Below are 20,722 nucleotides of genomic sequence, written 5' to 3'. Positions count from 1 at the left end.
GTCACACCAAAACTTGTGACTTGTCAGACCATGCAGTGTTTTTTCAATCTTTAATCATCCACTTGGTGCTCATGTGCCCACTGTAGCCACATCTTCTTCCTGTTCTTAGTTTACAGGACTGGAACCGGGTGTGGTCTTCCGCTGCTGCAGTTAATCTGCTTCAAGATTTGACCATCAGAGATGCCCTTTGCACACCACTGTTGTAAACAGCTGTTATTTGAGAATTTGTGGCCTTTCTGTTGGCTTGAACGAGTCTGCCCATTCTCCTCGTTAAGGTGTTTCCGCAAAATATGTAATTTCTACATGGTGAAGCCAAAGTGTGTAAAAATGCCCTTAAATGAAGGCTGAGAATGTGCACATAACCACATGAGAATTGTTTGATTACAAATAAAAAATTATGCAGGAAAAGTTTCTCCCATCAGTGTCTTCTTGGCAAGAAACAATAGCAGGTAACAGTCTGGAATGACAGTCTGGAGGACTACATATCCCTGAGAGATGACATCAAACATCTTACAATTTATTAGGGAAAAACAGCAGACTAATGCATCCATCCCAGTTTTAGGACATAATACATTACATTACAATAATTTAGCAGACGTTGTTACCCAGAGCGACCTACATACACAACCTTAGTGTTAGTTTCAGGAACCCAAAAGTGTTATTTCACCAAGATGGCATAGAAGGCCCCTTTGTAATCAATACGTGTACAATTAACCACACAAACCAACAATTAGTACTGTAAACAAAGTAAATACTGCAATAAAGATAAATCTTTATACTGTTGTACCTATAACATTATACAAGATGAAAGGGGATAGCTAAAGAGGGGAGCCATTATGCAGTCTGAAGTGTTGGGTCTTCAGTATGCATTGGAAGATGGGCAGGGTTTCTGCTGTCCTGACCACAGTGGGAGGCTTATTCCATCACTGGGGACCAGAACAGATAAGAGCCATGACCTGCAAGTCAGAACAGCAGAGACCCTGGCCGTCTTCAAACGTAGACTGAAGACTCACCTCTTCAAGCTACATCTCACCTCATCACCCCCCACTACCCTCTAACATTTTTTTTTCTAAAAAAAAAAAAAAAAAAAAAAAAAAAAAAAAAAATAGGGTGTACAATTCACACTTATACCTAAGCAAAGTTATACCTATTGTAGCTCTCTTGCAGGAATGTTGTAAAGCGCTTGTCTCTGAGTTTTGTAATGCACTTGTTGTAAGTCGCTCTGGATAAGAGCGTCTGCTAAGAACCTATAATGTAATGTAATGTAAATGGAAGTGCAAGCATGCAGGAGAGGAGGCACCAGTTGCACAGAGGTTGCAGAACGAAGACGCCTGGCTGGTTTATGTATATGGTTGGATGAACTTTTGAATATATAACAGAGTAGTCCCTTTAGTGGCCCAATAAAAAACACTAAGTCTTTGAATTTGATGCAAGCTAATATAGATAGCAGTTGGAGGGAGATGAAAAGGGAAGTGACATGGCTGAGTCTGAGGAGGCTGCACAGCTGGCAAACAGCAGCATTGTGGTTAGGCTGCAGAGGTCTGATGGTAGAGGCAATGAGACCAGTAATGAGGGAGTTACAGTAGTCCAGGTGGGAAACTGATCAGTGCCTGGACTAAGAGCCTGGTAGATTAGGTGTTAAGCCTTCAGGGCAATGAGTACGTCACCCAACTCCAAAGTGAAAACTTGTGAAAACAGACATTTTTTAAATTTTTGTCCACCAGCAAGGAAACCACAGGGAGTCCATGAGAAGAGGAAGTGGCCCTGATGGTCCCTAGGAGAGTATCCTAACCCACCCCACCCCACCCCTCTTCACAGATGCTCCAGCCAAGAGAACTACAGCTTTGGATATCAGGTTACACATTGCAGCTACATGTTTGTCTGCCAGCAGAGCAAATACCCCAGGCCTTATTATGTTATCATTTTTACAAGCACAAACCCCCCACTCTCCCTCAAAATAGAGTGAAAATCATGCACTGCCTCTGCCCTACAGCATAAACAAGACCATTCGTGAGCAGGCTGTGTCTATTGCACACAGCCCTCCCACCACTGTCTGCGTATCAGCAGAGCAAGGAGGGGTGGGGCTACTTGTCCTTCACCAGGCTGTAGTCTCTGTCTGTGCATTGAATACACTGGCATTGGGAGATCTGACAGGAGTTTAGTAAATAAATATAAGAAGTCACACTGCCAGTGCTCTCCTTGACTTCAATGGCCTTCCAGGTCAGCCTGCCTGTATCTGTTTAAGGAGATGACAGCTGGGTTGTGTTGACACTAAATCTCCCCTTCACTCCTATATTGTTATTCCAGTCACAGTTTAATTGACATACAGGCATTAAAGCCCCGTCCCTTGTGCCTTTTTCCACTTCTACTTTACTGATATCATAGACATTACATTTCCATCCTGAGTTATGCCAGAGTGTGCTGATATGTACACTTAGTTTAGTATACACTGTCCCAGCAGTAGGACATTGACTATAGCAGGGGTGTGCAATTCCAGTCCTGGAGGGCTGGTGCGTATGCAGGTTTTTGTTTCTACCATTTACCCTGGCTAAGGGAGCTAATTGGTTATATACACTGGTTCACTCGTAGATTAGATCACAGTAAAGAGCTTCATACAGGGACATAGGAAAAATCTTTGTCTGTGATGCATGCAATTATCATGAAATATAGCTGAAATTTACGATGGTGTAGATATTAGGGCTAATTAAGTAATTAAGGCCAGGGGTTGGCATGAAAACCAGAAGCGGAAACAGCCCTTGCTGTCCCACCTCTGAACTATAGTGTCCCAGTGCCCTCTGGTGGCCCCCTCTGCACACTACGCTGTGTTCAGAGGCAAAGCATGCTATTGGGTATTAATATAAAGCTCTAGTTCTACTGAAAACATTCAGACAGATCTTAGCATGGTCTTAATACACTGAAATTAGTATTGCTACCTGTGATGCTTGTTAATCTGGGTATTATCTCCTCAGTCATGCTGTTAGGTTGCACTCTTTTGGTCTCACAGTATCGTTCACAAATGTCAGTTGTCATGATCATGAAATATATGTGAGACATTACATTACATTTATTTGGCAGACACTTTTATCCAAAGCGATGTACAACAAGTGCATACCGTGTTGTGTTCTTTAAATGTGTTCTTTTTCACAACATGTGTACCTCAGTTTTAGTTTATGGTCACTACATACAATGTATGAAAATCTGTGGTCCGATGGGCTGGAACATATAAAGGTATTATTTTTTTTAAATAGATATTTCTTACATGTATTATCCCAGACAAATTATGACCCTAACAGCCTTCCATTGACAAACATGTTACTGCCAACTAAATAATTTTATGCCTTCTACAGTCGGCCTTGTTGGGATCAACATATTATTGAGAAGAGTGATTTAACCCAAAAGTGCTGTGGGAAAAACCCCAGATGAACAAGTACTAAAAGTATTTTATCGACACACTGCATCAGTTAAATGGGCATAGCAGAATGGGGCACCTTTGTAGTGGAAGGCCATTGTATTTTGTAAGATATACAGTACTTTATTGTATTCTTAAATAAACAACGACATTTTTGTGGTGTAGTTAAATTTGGAAAACTGAACACTTCACAGGATCACAGCTTAATTTTATGTCAGTGAGCAGTTCCATGTATTTGCCTGCATATTGGCCTTAGTTGCTTGGAATTACACATTGGATGTGTTATGCCAAAGAAGATTTGTGCTGAATATCTCAAGGTTATAGGTCTGCAAAAGAAACTGATACAACACAGACACAAATGACACAAAAACAAGAATAGCATACAACAGTCGGAACTCATTCAGAACATGTGGATTTTATTTTTGATGTGTTTTGATCTCATCATTGAAGTTATTTCAGAAGCAAATTATTGATAGTACATTATAAAATAAGGAAGGTGGCAGGACTATGGACACAGAAAATAAATGCAGAGGAACTATCAGAAATTAAAGGTCAAGGTTGCCCAAGGGATGTAGGGACTGGTACAAAGACTCCTTGACAACATATGAAATGTCCCTCGTGTTTACACTAATGCCACAGCAACAGTGGATTATCCGTTCTGTTTGGTCATTAACCCTTCACACTGTGTATGTTGCTGTACCCCTATATATGATTATACATTCCATGAGACAGTTTGTAAGGAAAAATACTAAGTACTATACATTTTTAAAAATATGTACAAGTAGATATAGAATATATCTGTCTTTGCTTCTATACACTACGTTAAACTAATCCTAGAGGGGATTTTCTTAATTTGTCAGTCATTTTCATAAAAGATTTAATTAAAAGTACACAAACATGACAGAATTTCATTTCTCACTGATATATGCACACTACAATTTATTGATTTTTTAAATAAGTAAAACAAGTAACAAGATAAACCACTAGGCCAGTCTTAAACTACATTTACCCTGTAGATATTCTGTGTTACTATTGATTCTATTCATATTCCATTAGTTTAATACCATTTTCTTTTTACATAATCACAAATGATTTTAAGGTCTAACATGCAATAGTTTAAAAGTTTAATATGTACATATGATCACAAAAAACTGCTTAATAATTAATTGTGATATTTATCATCATCACAATCGATCACTGAGTAAATTATAAGTAACAATGTAATCAACAACTATAGCAGTATTGACCAAATGAACTGCCAATATGCTTTCCATGATTGCAATTACAGGAAGGTTTTTACAGCTACATTCAAAATTAATAAGTGGAAGACATTCTGATATTGCAGTGTTGGAATCCAATGTATTACTGGGCTTATTGAGACGTGATAAGCATTCAAAGTCTACATAATTCTGAAATTGCAAACCATAATAGTTTAAGCACATTCAGAGTTTTGTGCTTAAAGGGAGCTTGTGAGGAGAGCAGAATGCACACATGGAGAGGAGCATGAGCATGTGTGTCATTGAAGACTGAGATATGCACATTCAGACCGACTTGGAAAGTGCACTTTTCTCCGGGTCAATTTACTCACAAAGAGGTAAAAAATCTAGACTGGTACCATCAGGAAATGTTTTGTAACTACAAATGGGTTCAATCAAATGTTTGTATTTTATATAGAATGATTCATCAGTGATATCACAATTATATATGTATATATGTATAATCAAAATGAGACTATATTGTCATTGTTTGATTCCAGGTTCCAGGGTAATTCAAGGAAACAATCAATTTGCCTGCACAAAAGCCTTCTATGGGTAAAGCCAGAAATATACATTCTCATTACAATGGTCAAATAGAAACTAAATATGGGTGATAAGTACAGATATGTACATCATGGGGGACCACTTCCTGCTCAATAGACTAGTTTCTAATGGGCCAATTATAATTAACAATTTAGTTGTTTAGCAGATACTTTTAACTAATGCAACTTACAAAAGTGGACCACTCTGGAAGTGGACTCACTTTTACCCTGGAAGTTTTATTTTCTATTGTATTACTGTAAAGACTTTTAGTGTTTTCCAGTGTAAGCATTTCTTTTCTCACCTATTATGTTCTCCGACACTGTGTCATACGTATTTAAAAAACGTATGATTAAATAGCATGCACATTAGATGTTGGCAGAATTATGCAATAAACCCTACCCTTACTCAACTGCAATATATCCACATAAAAAGTAAATGGCTAGTTAATTCTGCAGTAAGCACAATATATGGTGTCAAAGAGGGAAAAGAGGTAATAGCCACAAAAGGGCTATTTGGTACTAGTTGGTGACATTAAAATTATTTATTAAAATGTGTATGTCATTATGAACTTATCTTAATATTAGTAATTTGAACATAAAAGTTTCAATAAAATGGCACGACTTGAATCTTTTTGTCTGAATTGTATGTAAAACCATTGTTGCCTATATGGAAAAAAACCACGGAGCTGTAATTTCACATGTTAGTTGATAGATTGCACCAATTGCATCTTTTCCTGTGTGCAAAGAGTGTTTAGATAAAACCAGATAAAAGTCATGCTAATCTCAAGCCAGGATTCACTTGAGTTAATGTCAATGGGACAGCTTCTTTTCAGTGAGTCTCCACCTCACGTGTGCATCAGTCGTGTCCCCACTGAAGTCACACAAGCCAGAATGTGTAGGGAATAACACACTTGAAATATCAGTTGACTGTGTGTATATCAAACCAGGATCAGGCCCCATGCAAAAAGTTTCTGTGACTGCATCCCAGGGGGTCCAGCTCCTATGGGGACTGGCTGAAGGGTGGGAATGCTAACTGTATTCAGAGGTATTCAGTTCAGCTCATGACTTGCAGGACTGCATCCCAGCAGGCTTTCCAACTCTACTTAAAACAGCTAAACCAGAGTACTGGGGAGGGAAACTAAGCCAAGCAATTAATTAGATCAGGGAGGAATTATGCCTGGCTGGAATCGCAGCCTGTACACTATGGCCCTCTAGGAGTTGCCCTATGCTAGGTGTTTTAGGCCATTTTGTGCACATGGCCTCACTTGAGTTTGAGTTTGGTCCCAGTCCTTCTTGAAGTTACTCTTTTAGCTGGTTCTGAAGTGCTTTATAGAGAATAGAGAATAAGCATGTGTTTAACAGCAGTTACCACTACTTCTTCAGTTGCCACAGCATGGCTGCGGCAACCACTCCAACCACAGCAGCAGGGACATAGTAGTTTCCCAGTGGGCTGCGTTGGTTTAGCTGACCCTGCTCTGGAAAAGCCTCTAGCTTCTTCTCTGTGATAACACCCACTGCTGTTTCACCAGACACAGTGTGATTCTGGGGAGCCAGATCTTCAGACATGCAGAGCTTCTTCTTGTCCACATCTTGCTCATCAGTGATGTCACAGCAGGGAGCACTGCAGTGGTTCTTTGTTGGCTTGTGGATGTGTGATTCCATATCAACGTAGGCAGCACTGTCTGGCTTTTTGTTCAGTGAGGCAGGAGAGGTCAAATTGATGGTCAAGTGAGTGGAGCTGCGGTGGTTCTCTACTGTCTCCTTGTTGGAGGTTGTGTCACCAGGGCTCTGGCTACCCATGTTGTTGGGGGATGCACTGTCTGCATTGGGGAAGAATGATTCTTCAGAACTCAATCCAATCTTAAGGTGGAAGGCGTCACAGTGGTTTTCCTCTGTCTCAAGGTGGAGTGGCTCTGTATTTCCAGAAATTCTACCTTCTACGTCTTTGGAGCTAAATGTCTCTGGGCTGTAGTTGGACAAAGCAGAGGTGGGTAAGCTGATCTCAAGGTGAGTAGAGTTATACGGATTATCCGTCAGCTCTTTGTGTGTTGACTCAGTTGCACTCTCCACATCGCTGGGAACAATGCTCTTTGGGATGTGGTTGGACAAGGAGGCAGGCAAATTAGCCTCAAGATGGTTGGAGTCCTGATTCCCTTCTGTATTATTTTCAGGCAGCTCTGTACAGCTGGGGACTACAATGCACACCTCATTAGGAACCCTACTGACTATGCCACCTGGTGTGTCACTGTCTCCCCCAGCAGGTCCCCCAATTTCTCCTTCTCCAGGGCCCCGAATGTTTCTCACTTCTGGTTCCCTACTTTCTCCTTCTCCAGGGATCACATTGTCACCTTCTCCAGGTCCCCCACTTTTTCCTTCACCTGGAATCATGCTGTCACTTGTTCCTGGGACTCCACTGTCTCTATTTGCAGATTCTCCATTGTCTTCCCCTTGAGGTCCACCACTGTCAGCTTCTCTAGTAGTGTAACTACCTCCATCCCCAGGGGCCCCATTATCTTTCTCTCCAGGGTCACCACTGTCTCCCTTCTTAGAGGACCCACTGTCTCCCTCCCCAGATGTCCCACTATCTCCATTTCCAGGGGCCCCACAGTCTGTACCTCCTGGTGGCCCACTACCTCCAGAGGCCCCACCGTCTTTGTCACCCGAGGCCCCGTTGTCCCTACCACCAGGGGCCCCATCATCTACATTACCTGAGGCCCCATTGTCCTCCTCACCAGGGGCCTCACTCTCTGTGTCACCATTGTCCTCATCACAAGAGGCTTCACTGTGTCCTTCAGCAGGGCCCCCACTCTCTGAATCAACCTGGTCCACACTGTCTCTCCCATCAGGGGCCCCGCTATCCCCCTCACCAGACACCCCATTATCTGCCTCACCAGGGAAAAAGCTCTCTGAGTTGTGGTTGGAGGAGGGGGCATCGGGTGAGCTGATCTCCTGTTGGGCTATGCCACAGTCATTCTCCTTCAACACATTTTGGGGTAGGTGGGGATCTGTGGGCTCCAGGGCTATGAAGGGAGCACTCTCTATGCTATCGGGGGCAGTATTCTCCATGATGTCTGCAGCTCTATTCTGTGTGTTGCTGGGTCCTACAATGTCATGGATCACACTCTCTGGATTGTGGCTGGATGTGGTGATGTCAGGGTGGGCAGAGTAACAATAATTTTTTTCAGCTCTGCTCTCTGGGTGTTCAAGGGAACTGCCCTCTAATTTATCACAAGGAACAGCTTCTGCGTTTTCACTTACTAAGCTCTCTGCATTAACAATGACAACTTTGTCCTTGTCAGAGACAACATTCTGTCGATTTTCAGGGGTAGTGCTGTCAGCGTCACCAATGCCATCTTCATTACTAGGGATAACAGTGTTCTTATTCTCAGGCTGAAAACTTTCTACAGCAGTTCCAGTTGCACTTTTCTCACCAGAAAATACACCCTCTACATCATGAGGGGTAACAATCTCTTTTTCACTGAAAGTTACACCTTTTGCATAGCCGGGGGCAACTCTCTCTGCATCAGAGAGGGCTTCACTTTCTACATCACCAGGGGCAACCCTCTCTGGATCACAGAGTGCTACATTCTTAAATTCCTCAGGGGCAACTCTTGCTGCATTAATCTCGCTGAAGGGTTCACTTTCTGCATCACCTTGGGCAACGTTCTGTGTGTCACCAGGGACCACCATCTCTGTGTCACTAAGCGTTACACCACTTGGCTGACTAAGGCCAACCTTTTCTGCATCACTGAGGACTATACTCTCTGCATCACCAGGGGCCACATTCTCCGCTTCACTGAGGACTAAGCTCTCTGCATCACCAGAAGCCCCCTTCTCTGTATCACTAAGGGCTATGCTGCTTTCCTCACCAGTGTCTACTTTCCTTGCATCACAGAGGGTTACGTTCTCTGCATCACCAGGAGAAACCTTCTTTGCATCACTGAGGGCTATATTCTCTGTATTGACACTTTCAGAAGTGTGGTGTGACAAGCTGGAGCTACACTCCAGGTTGACAGTGTCATCAGAGTATGCACCCTGATCTGGGATAGGTGGAAAGGTAGACGGGCTGTCGAAGGGCTGGTGCACCTGGACACTGTGGATGGAGGTCAGCAGCACTGGCTTGTTGGAGCACACTTCTTCACCTGCTGAGGCTCTTCCCACACAGGACGGAGAGATGAGGCCATCTGTGACATCTTGTTCAGTCAAAGAAGCCATGACTCCAGCTACTTCCTCAGTTGGACTCCCCAACACTGGACTTAAATGCAGACCTTGTGCCAAAACCTTTAAGAGTATAGATGCAAAGTTATGGATTAATGACAGTTCATTTTTGAATGCACTACTTGGTTGTACAGTACACTATTTTACAAGGGAACTTGTTTTTGACATTAATTCAGTATGTCCAATGATAATATGGTGAAAAATCATTTTAAACAAACATTTTAAACACTAAGTTTTGAGATATCTGTCTATATATGCACCACTGGGGCAACCACACCAACTCTGAAGAGCCAGTAAATTCCTAAAAAGCAACGTGCATTTAGAGCATGAAATGGGTAAATAATTCAAATGTTTTCCTTCAGGCACATACCCCTACTCTCTGAGGAAGAATAGGATTTAATATATGATTTCGATGAGGACATAAGTCCCCTAGGCCAGAGTGCATTGGTAGGAAAGTGTAAGAGTGTGAAAGACAATAAAAATTCACAGTGGCTTCAGATAGCACTGACACCTTCGTTTATGTGGAAAATCTGAAGTCATGGCAACACAAGAAGAGATGAGGGTGCTGCTATGATTGGCCCTGAGAGCAGCAGCTTCTTGGAGTCAGAAAACAAACCATATATCACCAGTCTTAAAATATTTGGGAAACTTTCTAACAAGTATATAACTTTTTGTAAGTAGTTATGTAACAATCTAACCAGTCACTAGCTAGCTTGATAGACGGTTATCTGTCCAGATCAGTGGCGTAGGAGGACTGTGAAAAAGGGGGTAGGCTGACTAGGTAGGTTTTTCAGGAATACATTTTCCACACGCACTACGCCCCGCTCTAGCACTCCTTGGAGCTATCCTATGACATTACTGCACTCCTAATTACAATACAGGCATCGTCTGAACTATTACAACTCCACCGCCTTATAAGTCCAAAAAATTAAAAAAACAGAATTATGAAAAGGTGTTTTTCTTTTTTAAATCAATATCACAGCAAGACTAAGTACATAACAAAGAGAGCACAGGCTTCACATAAAGCCAAACCAACAATGCAACACCCCTCCCTATAAAGTGTGCATATGCTTGTGACAGGCAGAACTCATTAGCCCTAATTAAGAGGAAATAACTGAATTCAAATTGTACGGCCGAGATGTACACAACAAAGTTGAGGGAAAAACAAGACCAGACCTTAAAATCCCATGCCAACAAGCATCCTACAATATAGCATTCCCTTGCACAGGCAGAAAATAATCAGCTATAAAATTTTAAAAGACCAACGATTTTTGGTAAACAAACTCAATTTTTTACACAGGACATCTCTCGTGACAAACAACTTGTTACAGTACAAGACAGCACCTTCAGTGACCACGTTATGGTAACATGTCAAGCATAAAAAATATATATGATTCTAGCTTAATATTCTAGCTTGTTGCAGAGAAGGTAACATAGGACAAACCAATTTGTAATATAATTTATACAGATACTACTAAAACAAAAATGTAATAAATCTACAGTTACTTTAAAGTTCATTTTTATTTCAAGGAATGGTCAACTGCTTTAATAATACAATCTTTAATGGCACATGCTAGCATCATGCATCGCATGTTTATAACCCTTCAGTAATACAGAAATAAAGAAAATTCAAAGATATTAAATTTAGGAGAAATTTTCCTTGAAACGATCATGCAGTATGAGACTACTGATGATTCGTTAAATTTTGCTTGATGATTTGCCTATGATTATTGTTATTACTGCATCCTTTCTTGCTTTCTTGCCATTCAAGATTTTTTGATCTAGAGTAATTTACATGTTTTGAAGTTTGGATTTATTTCTTTCATTCAGTTACTTTCCAAAACTACCCAACTGGACCACAAACATTATGATTTTTGAAAAGGAAAGGAATAAGCTTGCCTGACCAACACTTGACTTGGAGGTGTCAGCGGATTTATCAGAGGCACTTTGTAGTTTTGGATTGGCATCCTGAATTGGTTCCACTGCTGGCACCTGAGGGCTTGGAGAAGGTACTGCAGGTGAGGAGATGTGAGATGTTGGGGTCACAGCTCCAATGTCCTCAGTAGTATGGGTTTGCACAGAGGCAGCGGGTTCTGCGGGGCTCTGGGATGAGACTACATCACCAGGGGCAGCCTCAGGGGGAAGGGATAAGGCCACATCTACGGCCTCATCCATTTTAGGGGTTGAGACGGTGCTGAGGTCGAGCGGAGGCTGAAGGGTTCCACCAGACATAGGGGCCATGGGAGCAAGAGCACTGACATCTACAGGAGAAGAGGAGACTCACACTTGATATGCCAAATCATTCTCATTTATAAATAAGGGTTTTATATACATTACCTTGCTAATGTATTCAGACACCTGCCCAGTTTCACAATTTATTGCATCAGAGTTTGAAATAATTACAGTTTTAATAGGAATACATTTTTACTGATTTGCACAACTTACTTCACTCTGTCAAAGCCAAAATGTATATATGGTTATCAAAACCACACACGGTTGAATAGTGCACAAATAGTCTTTGTGCACTAAACAACTCAAGGATTGCTTTAGAAGTGAATAAAAAATCATTTGAATAGCCTTAATCTTGTCACATCTAAGGGTGAAGGTAGGTGTATTGTAACACACAGTCACTGCCTAGATCAGGCTCAAATGCCACCCTGTCCTGGTGTGGAAATGGCAAGAAACGGTTCAAATTTAAATTTAACGGTTCAAACGGTTCAAATTTGAAAAAAAAAAGCATTTACGTGTTGTTTTTTGGTCAGATTAGACTAAATTGGCAAGCCATATTTTGGGAGGAAGGCAGAATACATTGCAAGAAAACCAAAAGGAAACACTAGAACATTAACCAACCTAAAAGGCAAGCACAAAAAAGCAAAAAAGGCAAAAAAAATTACAGTTAATGGCTCAACAAACATATGAAAGAAAAAATAAATAAAAACAAAACACAAATTATATCATAAATGTCTCCCCGAACAGAACACAGCAGAGAGAGAGAGAGAGAGAGAGAGAGAGAGAGAGAGAGGGAGAATATTTCAATCATTAAAATTTCAGTGTTTGCGCTTGAAACTTGGACATAGCCTTGCTTGTGTTTTGCATCAATGAAATTACTCTGGAAGAGCCGGAGCACACTGCAGTAAACAGGGACTTACTGGGCTGGATTTTCAGAGACTTGTACTCTTCCTGGATTTGGCTGGCAAAGCCACTGTGCTCACATGTCTTTAGGGCAGAGATGAATTCCTCCAGCCAGTTATCCTTGTGTCTCAGGCTGCTGAGGAGCAGCTGCATGGCATTGTAGTTGCCTGTGCTTTCCCGCTTGGCCTCAATATTCTCCTTCAAGATACAGATATGCACCAATGGCACTGTGACACTGTTCATGTACAGAACTTAGAGAAGTTAAAATAAGAAGATCTGTTCAAATAAATTATTGTAAACTCAATCAAATTGAATAGTTAGTGCTGTGCACTTTACCCGTAATTTTTGTTTTTTAATTGCCCCCATAATTCTTCATGTTTTGAAATATCTTAGAAAAACTTGTAAATAATAAGTTACAGTACTACACACATTTTCATTAATTGATGCAAAGAAAAACGAAAGCAATAAAAGTGCCAAAACAAACCTTTAGGTGGCAGGTTTTAGATTTTCCAATTATTGTGTCATAGCCTTCAACAAGGAACTACATTCTGATCACTTGTTTAAAGTACAACATAGCTTGGATTGTAGAGAACAGACCAAATAGTGCTGAACAAGAAATAAACTGAAGCACATAATGGTGTGATTTGTTGAATTGATTATGAATATGCACGAAGGGGGCATGGTTGAAGAACATCCATAGCTAGTCTATCAACACTCAATCGCAGTGGTAATGCTGGAACTGACTATCTGACTGGTACCTGGAACATTGGTGGTCATTTGCAGAGTACCTACCCGGTCTGACTGCGTGAGGCTAGGAAGATGCGGCACAAGCTCTCTCACTTTGACTGTAGTCACAATCTTTGCCATATTGCGCCTCAGGTAGCCATTGAAAAATTTGTCTTCTGCGTCCTCCATTTCGAGCTGCACAAATGATATTGAATGTTACACATGAGCAAAAAATAGAGACACTAAATAAGAGTGCATAATCCACCTGTAAATGTGTCCAATCTATTCAGGCATGTTGTATTCAATGGTTTCTCCCCCAGACAGATAGGGCCTTATAGAAAAAAGGAAGCTTGGTATTTAGAAGTCCCCAAAGATGCATGTGTTTTCATAACCTGTAGGCTGAACAGAATACAGAGAAAGAGAGAGAGATATAAACCTAAAAATTATTTTAATGAACACTGGTCCACATGTAGTTTACTGACAAAACATGAACCAATACATGTTGGCTCATCATTTACCTCTATACTGAAGTTTCAAAAGAAATTACATCTATACTATACTTACATATACAGTAGATGAACTTCTTAAATATTGTTATTTATTTGTATAGCTTTAATGCATGCACACATACTATAGTTAGCATACTATAATTAGTATTCTTTTAGCTTATTTATTATTGAGTGCCACGTATGCACACGTTAACACTGGGCACCCACATTTCAGAAGATCTCACGTGGACAACCAACATAAACTCTCTGGTTAAGAAGGCACAACAGTGGCTTTACTTCCCAAGAACACTCAGGAAAGTCAACCTGCCACAACAGCTGCTAGTGTCCTTCTACCGCTGCTCCATTAAGAGTGTCCTGACACATGGGATCCTAGTGTGGTATGGCAACAGTTCTGCGGCTGACAAGAAGGCTCTGCAGAGAGTCATCAACACAGCACAGAAGATCACCAACACACATCTGCCTGCCCTGGAAGACATCTATAGCTCCCGTTGCCTGCGTGAAGGCATCCTGCATCTTAAAGGACCCATATCACCCCGCCCATCACTTGTTCGTCCTTCTGCCCTCAGGAAAGCGCTACAGGTCCGTCAAAGCGCGCACCACAAGATTAACGAACAGTTTCTACCCCAAAGCCATCACCACACTGAACTCTGCACTGAAAGTACGCCCCCCATAGACAATATTTATACTGTACAATACCAATATTTATTCATATTCATATTTATTTGTGCAATACTTATATTTATTCTGTGCAATACTGATATTTATTCTGTGCAGTCAGGTACTCTGTGCATAAGTAGGCATAATGGGTATGCGCGTGTGAATTTGTGTGCATGTGTGTCAGAGTGTGTGCACGTGAGTGCACGAGTGTGAGCTGTATGTAGAGTTTTTATTATTCCTTTTTTTATCTTCTATATTTGTATTACCTTGTTTTATCTTGTATATTTGAGCTCCGCTCAGGCAGTGCGCCTGAATTTTGTTGTACACACCAGTACAATGACAATAAAGAAATTCTATTCTAAGAATTCTATTATATAGGTTAATATAGAAGTTGCATATGTCCAAAACAAACTTGTGGCAGTTGTTTAAAAGATTTAAGCATTGTCCAATCAAAAAGTTGTGCTACAAGAGAACTTCTAAGGATAACAATAATGGAGCAAGGTTCAGGCCCACCAAATAAAACTCCCACCCGAACCATGTGAAATGAATTGTGGTAGTTGGCATTCAGCTGTGCTGTACAATCCCCAGTACTTCAATTTCTGTGAGATGGAAATCTCACCAAATACTGCAATCCTGGTGCAGCTCAGGGTTTATGTGACAAGAGTTTAGTGGCATAGCTCATGTTAATGACAGAACATGGCTAAAGCCTCATTGAAATTATCTACTGGTTTGAGATTAGAGAAATCAGAATACATGAAATGTAAAATAAAAAATGAATGCTAAACACTGAGTTGGCAGACACACCGCACAGTCAAAACAAATATAAAATGCATCAAAGCATTCCAAAAAGTTGTGAGAAACAGCTAAATATTCTGAAAAAAGCCATATTTCTTAGAACCAGCTAGAGGTTGACCCCAAGCAAGGCAGAGACAAGAAAATCTTTCCAAACATTGTTCAGATGCAAAATGATCATTTTCTACTCCAACCAACTGCATCAATGCAGGTGCCTTTCTTCATAAAGACCAGTTTACACCAAGCATCGCTAAGCACTGACAGAAGATACTGTTTCAAATTTGCCATGATTAAATTAAATCACAAAAGTTCAACCTTTTGACGGGATCAGAAACAGGGGTTAGCCAATCCCAGTTTAAATCACCCATGAACACAAACACCTTATCATTAAACTCAGCCAATAAATCAGGCAAGGACAAAACTGCACCTGTTGAAGCTGAAGGAGTGCTATAACAGCCTAACACAGTGAAATGAGAGTTATTAGTTTAATTAATTTTAACAGAAAGAAACAAACTGCTTTGGTATCTTTGTATATTTTATCATCATAGCATTAAATTTAGAATTTACATTTATAGCAACTCTCCCTCCTTTTTAGGTCTGACTGGCCTAAAGACATTATAACCATATACGGACCCAAACATTAATAAGACCCAATTTAGGAATGAGACGTCTCACATTCTTGTGCAGGAGACCAATACCATTTTTCCATTTCTTATCTTAAAATTAGCAGGTGTGGACAGAACACCAAAATCAGTAACAGGCCCAGGATTCGTCTTAATATTCTGAGAAACTAAAAGCCAAAGAACAATTAGAAGTCTAGACCATGTAAGCACCAGTCATATCATTAGAGACACTGGACTCAGACTGTGCAAGCAAAAGATTTCGGAGGCACAAGAGGAAGGGGGCAGTCAAACATGCAATGCACAAACCTTGTAAATTTGTTAGCTTCAGAAAGACAACATATTGTGCTTGATATATGCTAATGAGAAAATAAGCTGGAATTCATGTTTCATTTACCGATAGATTGCTACCATACACTAACCAGACATAGCATGAGCCACCAGAGAGGAGGTGAGCTAGAAGGAATCCAAGTCCGATAACCAAACTAAGTCACAGAGTCATGATTTAGCAGACTACAAAGTTAGAGGAGAAAAATGACCAGATTCATGCTAATCTGATCACAACAAAAAACAAAGAGCAAAAAACTCAGACAGCAGGTCTAACTAATTTGGCAGACAATGGACACTGAACCAAATTATGAATTTGGTACACACAAGCAAACAACAACTCCAAACAGAGAATCAACACAAGGAGAAAGCTTGAGAACTCACTGTGCAAAAATCCTGGCAGCACAGCAGCCAGCAAGCAAGCAGCAACCCACTCGCCAAGCACCTACAGGGAGAAGTTTCAGCTTGGGCAGCCAAATAAACTGGCGGGTACCCAGTTAATGGAAAATCATGCAGGCAGCTGCAGAGCAGTGGCGCCCTTGGGCCTAAAGAAGGCAAGGTGTCAACTTGGTAGATTGTCTAATGTCCTTCAACAGCAGGCACAAGTCATACAGCGCTCAGGAGACCAACAGGGTAGCCAAGTGATTTGCCGGACCTCAGTAGGTAGCGTAGTAAAACACAGACCAGAAATGAATTTACAGCAGGGGGGTTATACTTTAAATACTCAGACCCACAGACTACAAACATTCCTTGTGACCTTCTGGAATTGTAATTATTATATTACTGGGAGTCATTAAAACTTCAATGGATAGTCAAAAGATTGGGTGAGATTACTTGCTCATACTAACACTGAAATAAGTGGAAAAAGCCATAAGATAATGGAAATACTACTAGACATCCAACTAGTAACTTAGTAGATGTTGATGGAACATTTAAGTAGTAACAGGGATCTTGCCAGTAGCTGCATAAATATTAATGAGCTTGAGATTTCACAACAGAACATAACATTTATCAGCCTCCACAGCAAGAGAAACATACTTTACCACATTCGTGTACTTCCGTAATATAATCTCTTTACACATAATAATGTCCAGGGGATCAGTGCAGCCCTTATCTTGATGACCTTCAATGATGTGTTTCTCTCAAAGAGCAAAAAACTGCTCTTAAAACAGGTAGATAACTCTCCAGAAACTTTTAATAAAGGTCAGAATTCAATCAAGTCAGTCATCCAATTAAATGAGACCTCAGCTGGAACAGAACCAGCAAAGGCTAGAGAATTCCACAATCAGAAGACACTGCACTTTCACTTCTGTGGGAATAGCTGTCCTTATTGTCCCCCATCCCAACAGCACATGAGTGTTTGTGTTTGACTCTACAGCCCTTTTCCTCTACAGATGTTTTCACTCACTTTCAAGCAGCCTCTCCCACATCCAACAGAAGAACAACAGAGGCACAGAGGGGTTTTGTTTAGGTTAAAATGTCTCTCATTCTGAATCACTACAGCAGGCCTCATGCACCTAAATAGCACTCAAAAGGAACAAGCAGCTGCGCAACCAGTCTTGAGCAGTGCCAAGGAGCAAAGTTTAACAAGAGAACTCCTGTACTCAGTACTGTCAGCGTGATTCTAGTGAGCTGGTTCTTTTCCACTGTCAAGCACTTCTTCAGACATGTTCTTTAATATGAATGTGTACATGAAGGCAAAAAATTATAATTCAACTCTTTGCACAATACTGATAGGAATAGGTAGCTGAACAGAAGCACAAGTGGGCGTGGACATCCTGAAACAGGATCCCAGCTACAAAACAATGCGAGTTAATATGCTAACTGACCGTCCTCTACACCTGTAGGTCACTACAGCCTCAGAAAACCTGTCCTTCCGTGCTTGTTGACAGAGTATTTTGAATGGTTAAAGGACATTATCTTTACACATTTACATTGGTTTTACATAGCGCATCTCTCAATGATTAGGCCCATCTCTTAATAAAAAACAAACAAACAAACACACAAACAAAAACGCACACATTTAAAAACAATTGAGAAAGCTAATTAGTGAACTCAATTATTAAATTTGAAACTGGTTTCTGCACGTGGTAATGTGTAATTGAATACATAAGACGGTCTTCCTTTTTATGTACGCTTAAGAATTAAACTATTTCCTCAAAACGACACTTGTGTGAAATGTGGATAAACCCCAAAAATAACAATAGCGTCGTTTGTAACGGTCTAAATTACATGTTAAATTATGAGAGAAAATGAAAAATAACAAAAAAGTGGTTGAAAGAAAGTATCAACCAGTGCCAATCCGAGTTCAGTCAGAGATCCTTTTCGAAGGTCATGATCATGCTATAGTGAGTAAAACCTGAACTGCTTTAATTTATAGGGGACTACGAAACAAATGACAGAATTGTCAGACAAGAAACTCTGGCAATAGATAAATAGGAAAAACTTTGTGGATTCATTGAAAATACGTATTCATCTTGTTTTACAATTTCAATGTTTCCTATGCAATCTTAAAAAGCTTTAACGACATAAAATACGGTAGATGTCTCTCACCTTGTAAAACTAAGGACAAGCCAAGGGAATCCGTGCCCTCTTCTCGTCCAGCCCTCTTTACTTTCGCTTCGTCCGCTTTTCTTATAAGCTCAGCCCTCCCGTGCGCTACGTCCTGCTGGTCACGTTGCACCGACTGTGTACAGCAGGTAGGCTTACTGCAAGGACTAGTAATATAGTGTCATAACTGCACAATTGAAAGTCGTTTTCTGTCCAGTTCATACCGATGTAATTGTCTGCGACGGTTGTGGAAAGCAGGAAATTTAAACTCATCATGCAAATTTCTGGACGTTTAAAATTTCACTTGTAGCCTACATACAGTACAATGAGAATTTATATTCTTAAATCGTATATTTTGATCATTTGCTTATTGCCTTGCGTTACACACAGACGACTACTTTTATCTCCCATCATCATGGTCTTCTCCAGTAACATCATTAAAGTTAGGGAGACCGGATAGCAGAGAAGACATCCAAAGCGAAAAAATAGTATACTTTCAGTACACTTAAAAAAAAAATTTTTTTAGGACACGTGTTAATTTAGTAGTTAAGTGTACTAAATTGGGACACTTTTTGCAAACTTAAGGTACATTTATGTATACTAATTGAAAGGTGGTCGGGCCTATCGCAGCATGCATTGGGCAAGAGGCAGGAACAGATCCGGACAGGTCACCACTCCATTGCAGAGCACTCAGCTGGGATTGAAACCTGAAATTAAAGTGTACATTTTCCAAAAGGATACTAAAGTATTTGCATTTAATGTAAAGTACTTAAAATTAGTGAAATAAGGTATACTTTCACTAAGTGTACTATTACTATAATTTACCAGGAATAAAATAAAATGCACTTTTCATAAGTATCCTACAATACACTCTTAGGCAAGTGAAGTTAAAGTACACTTGCAGCAAAGTAGTATGCTATCCAGTGATAAAAAATAAAGTGTACTTTTTTTATAAGTACGCTAAAATATCACTAAGTATATGCAATTTAATATACATTTTTAAGTACACTAAAGTACAACTTAATTACATATATTTGGAAGTATACGTTTAAAAGTGAAGTTTAAGCATACTTTAAAGAATTGTTTAATACTCGGAGGCAATAGTGCTCCAACTGTAATATGAACAATAAACTTGGCTGATTTATTGTATACAACTACTAACCACACCCCCAATAAATAAATAAATAAATAAATAAATAAATAAATAAATAAACTTGCAACCTAAAACATTGCATGAAGTTAGGGAAGCATGGACTTATTTGGACATTGTGGGTTGCAATAATGCTATGTGTTTTTGGATAGACTATCAAGAAAAGAATGCTGTACCAGGACCAATTGTCTAGATCATACTTCCTCCCTTTTGATTTCTTGGTTGGTACTCTACTGCAGTGAAGTGAACAAGCAGAGTACTAATATTTTGCTGCTACAGTACAACCACTGTGGTTGTACAGTGTTGAATGTTGCACATATAGACTGCATGTTCTTTGTGTTAAAGGACTTTGGCAGTTTGAAAGATAAGGGGCTAGTTTTTACATAATGGAGCACTATCTGTGCAGAGCACAGATGCATGTCAGTGTTTGTGGGTAAACCCAAACACAGACTTCAGGGAGCTGATCCCACACAGATGAGCCACGGCCTCCCTCACTTTCTCTATGAACTTTGTGACACATTTAGCTAATAGATGGCAGTGTGTAAGCCTACGTCTGTGGAGTGAATGTGTTCCACGCTGTGGAATATTCCACATTTAAATAGGCTTCTGTTCAACCCCTGTTGTCAACTATCAAGGTGAAGTCATGCATTGAGAGAAATGAGTAAATGGAGAAGATGGAGAGGGATGAGATCCAACTTATTTTGGTCCTAAATTAGGGTGCCACCATGTTTGTTGATTTAATGGGAACATTTCAGGTTTGTACTGTAGCCAGTAGAAACACATTCACAACTTTACAATACAGCAACAGTGCCTTACAAGAATTCTCCGACCCGT

The 20,722-nt window shown here is 40.3% G+C and overlaps 1 protein-coding gene across 5 annotated transcripts; it reads right to left on the bottom strand.

Moving 5' to 3' along the window:
- Nucleotides 1-3,805: 3,805 nt before the first annotated feature.
- Nucleotides 3,806-18,872, bottom strand: LOC118232478 (dentin sialophosphoprotein-like). Of its 5 annotated transcripts, XM_035427507.1 has the most exons (7): nucleotides 17,232-17,716; nucleotides 16,573-16,633; nucleotides 13,549-13,614; nucleotides 13,350-13,478; nucleotides 12,575-12,755; nucleotides 11,325-11,686; nucleotides 3,806-9,488 (listed from the first exon to the last, which is right to left on the bottom strand). In XM_035427507.1, exons 4-7 carry the CDS (start codon nucleotides 13,470-13,472, stop codon nucleotides 6,579-6,581), a joined length of 3,576 nt encoding a protein of 1,191 aa, XP_035283398.1. In that variant the 5' UTR covers nucleotides 13,473-13,478; nucleotides 13,549-13,614; nucleotides 16,573-16,633; nucleotides 17,232-17,716; the 3' UTR covers nucleotides 3,806-6,578. The 5 variants fall into 5 exon arrangements, with proteins under 5 accessions (XP_035283398.1, XP_035283399.1, XP_035283397.1 ...); XM_035427508.1 differs by lacking the exons at nucleotides 16,573-16,633; nucleotides 17,232-17,716 and adding an exon at nucleotides 18,742-18,760; XM_035427506.1 differs by lacking the exons at nucleotides 13,549-13,614; nucleotides 16,573-16,633; nucleotides 17,232-17,716 and adding an exon at nucleotides 18,742-18,872.
- Between the last annotated feature and the right edge of the window lie 1,850 nt (nucleotides 18,873-20,722).

This window comes from Anguilla anguilla, chromosome 7, assembly GCF_013347855.1.
Source record: "Anguilla anguilla isolate fAngAng1 chromosome 7, fAngAng1.pri, whole genome shotgun sequence".
NCBI classification, from domain to species: Eukaryota; Metazoa; Chordata; class Actinopteri; order Anguilliformes; family Anguillidae; genus Anguilla; species Anguilla anguilla.
The sequence above is the reverse complement of the archived record's forward strand: the minus strand, read 5'-3'. Positions and strand labels throughout refer to the sequence as shown.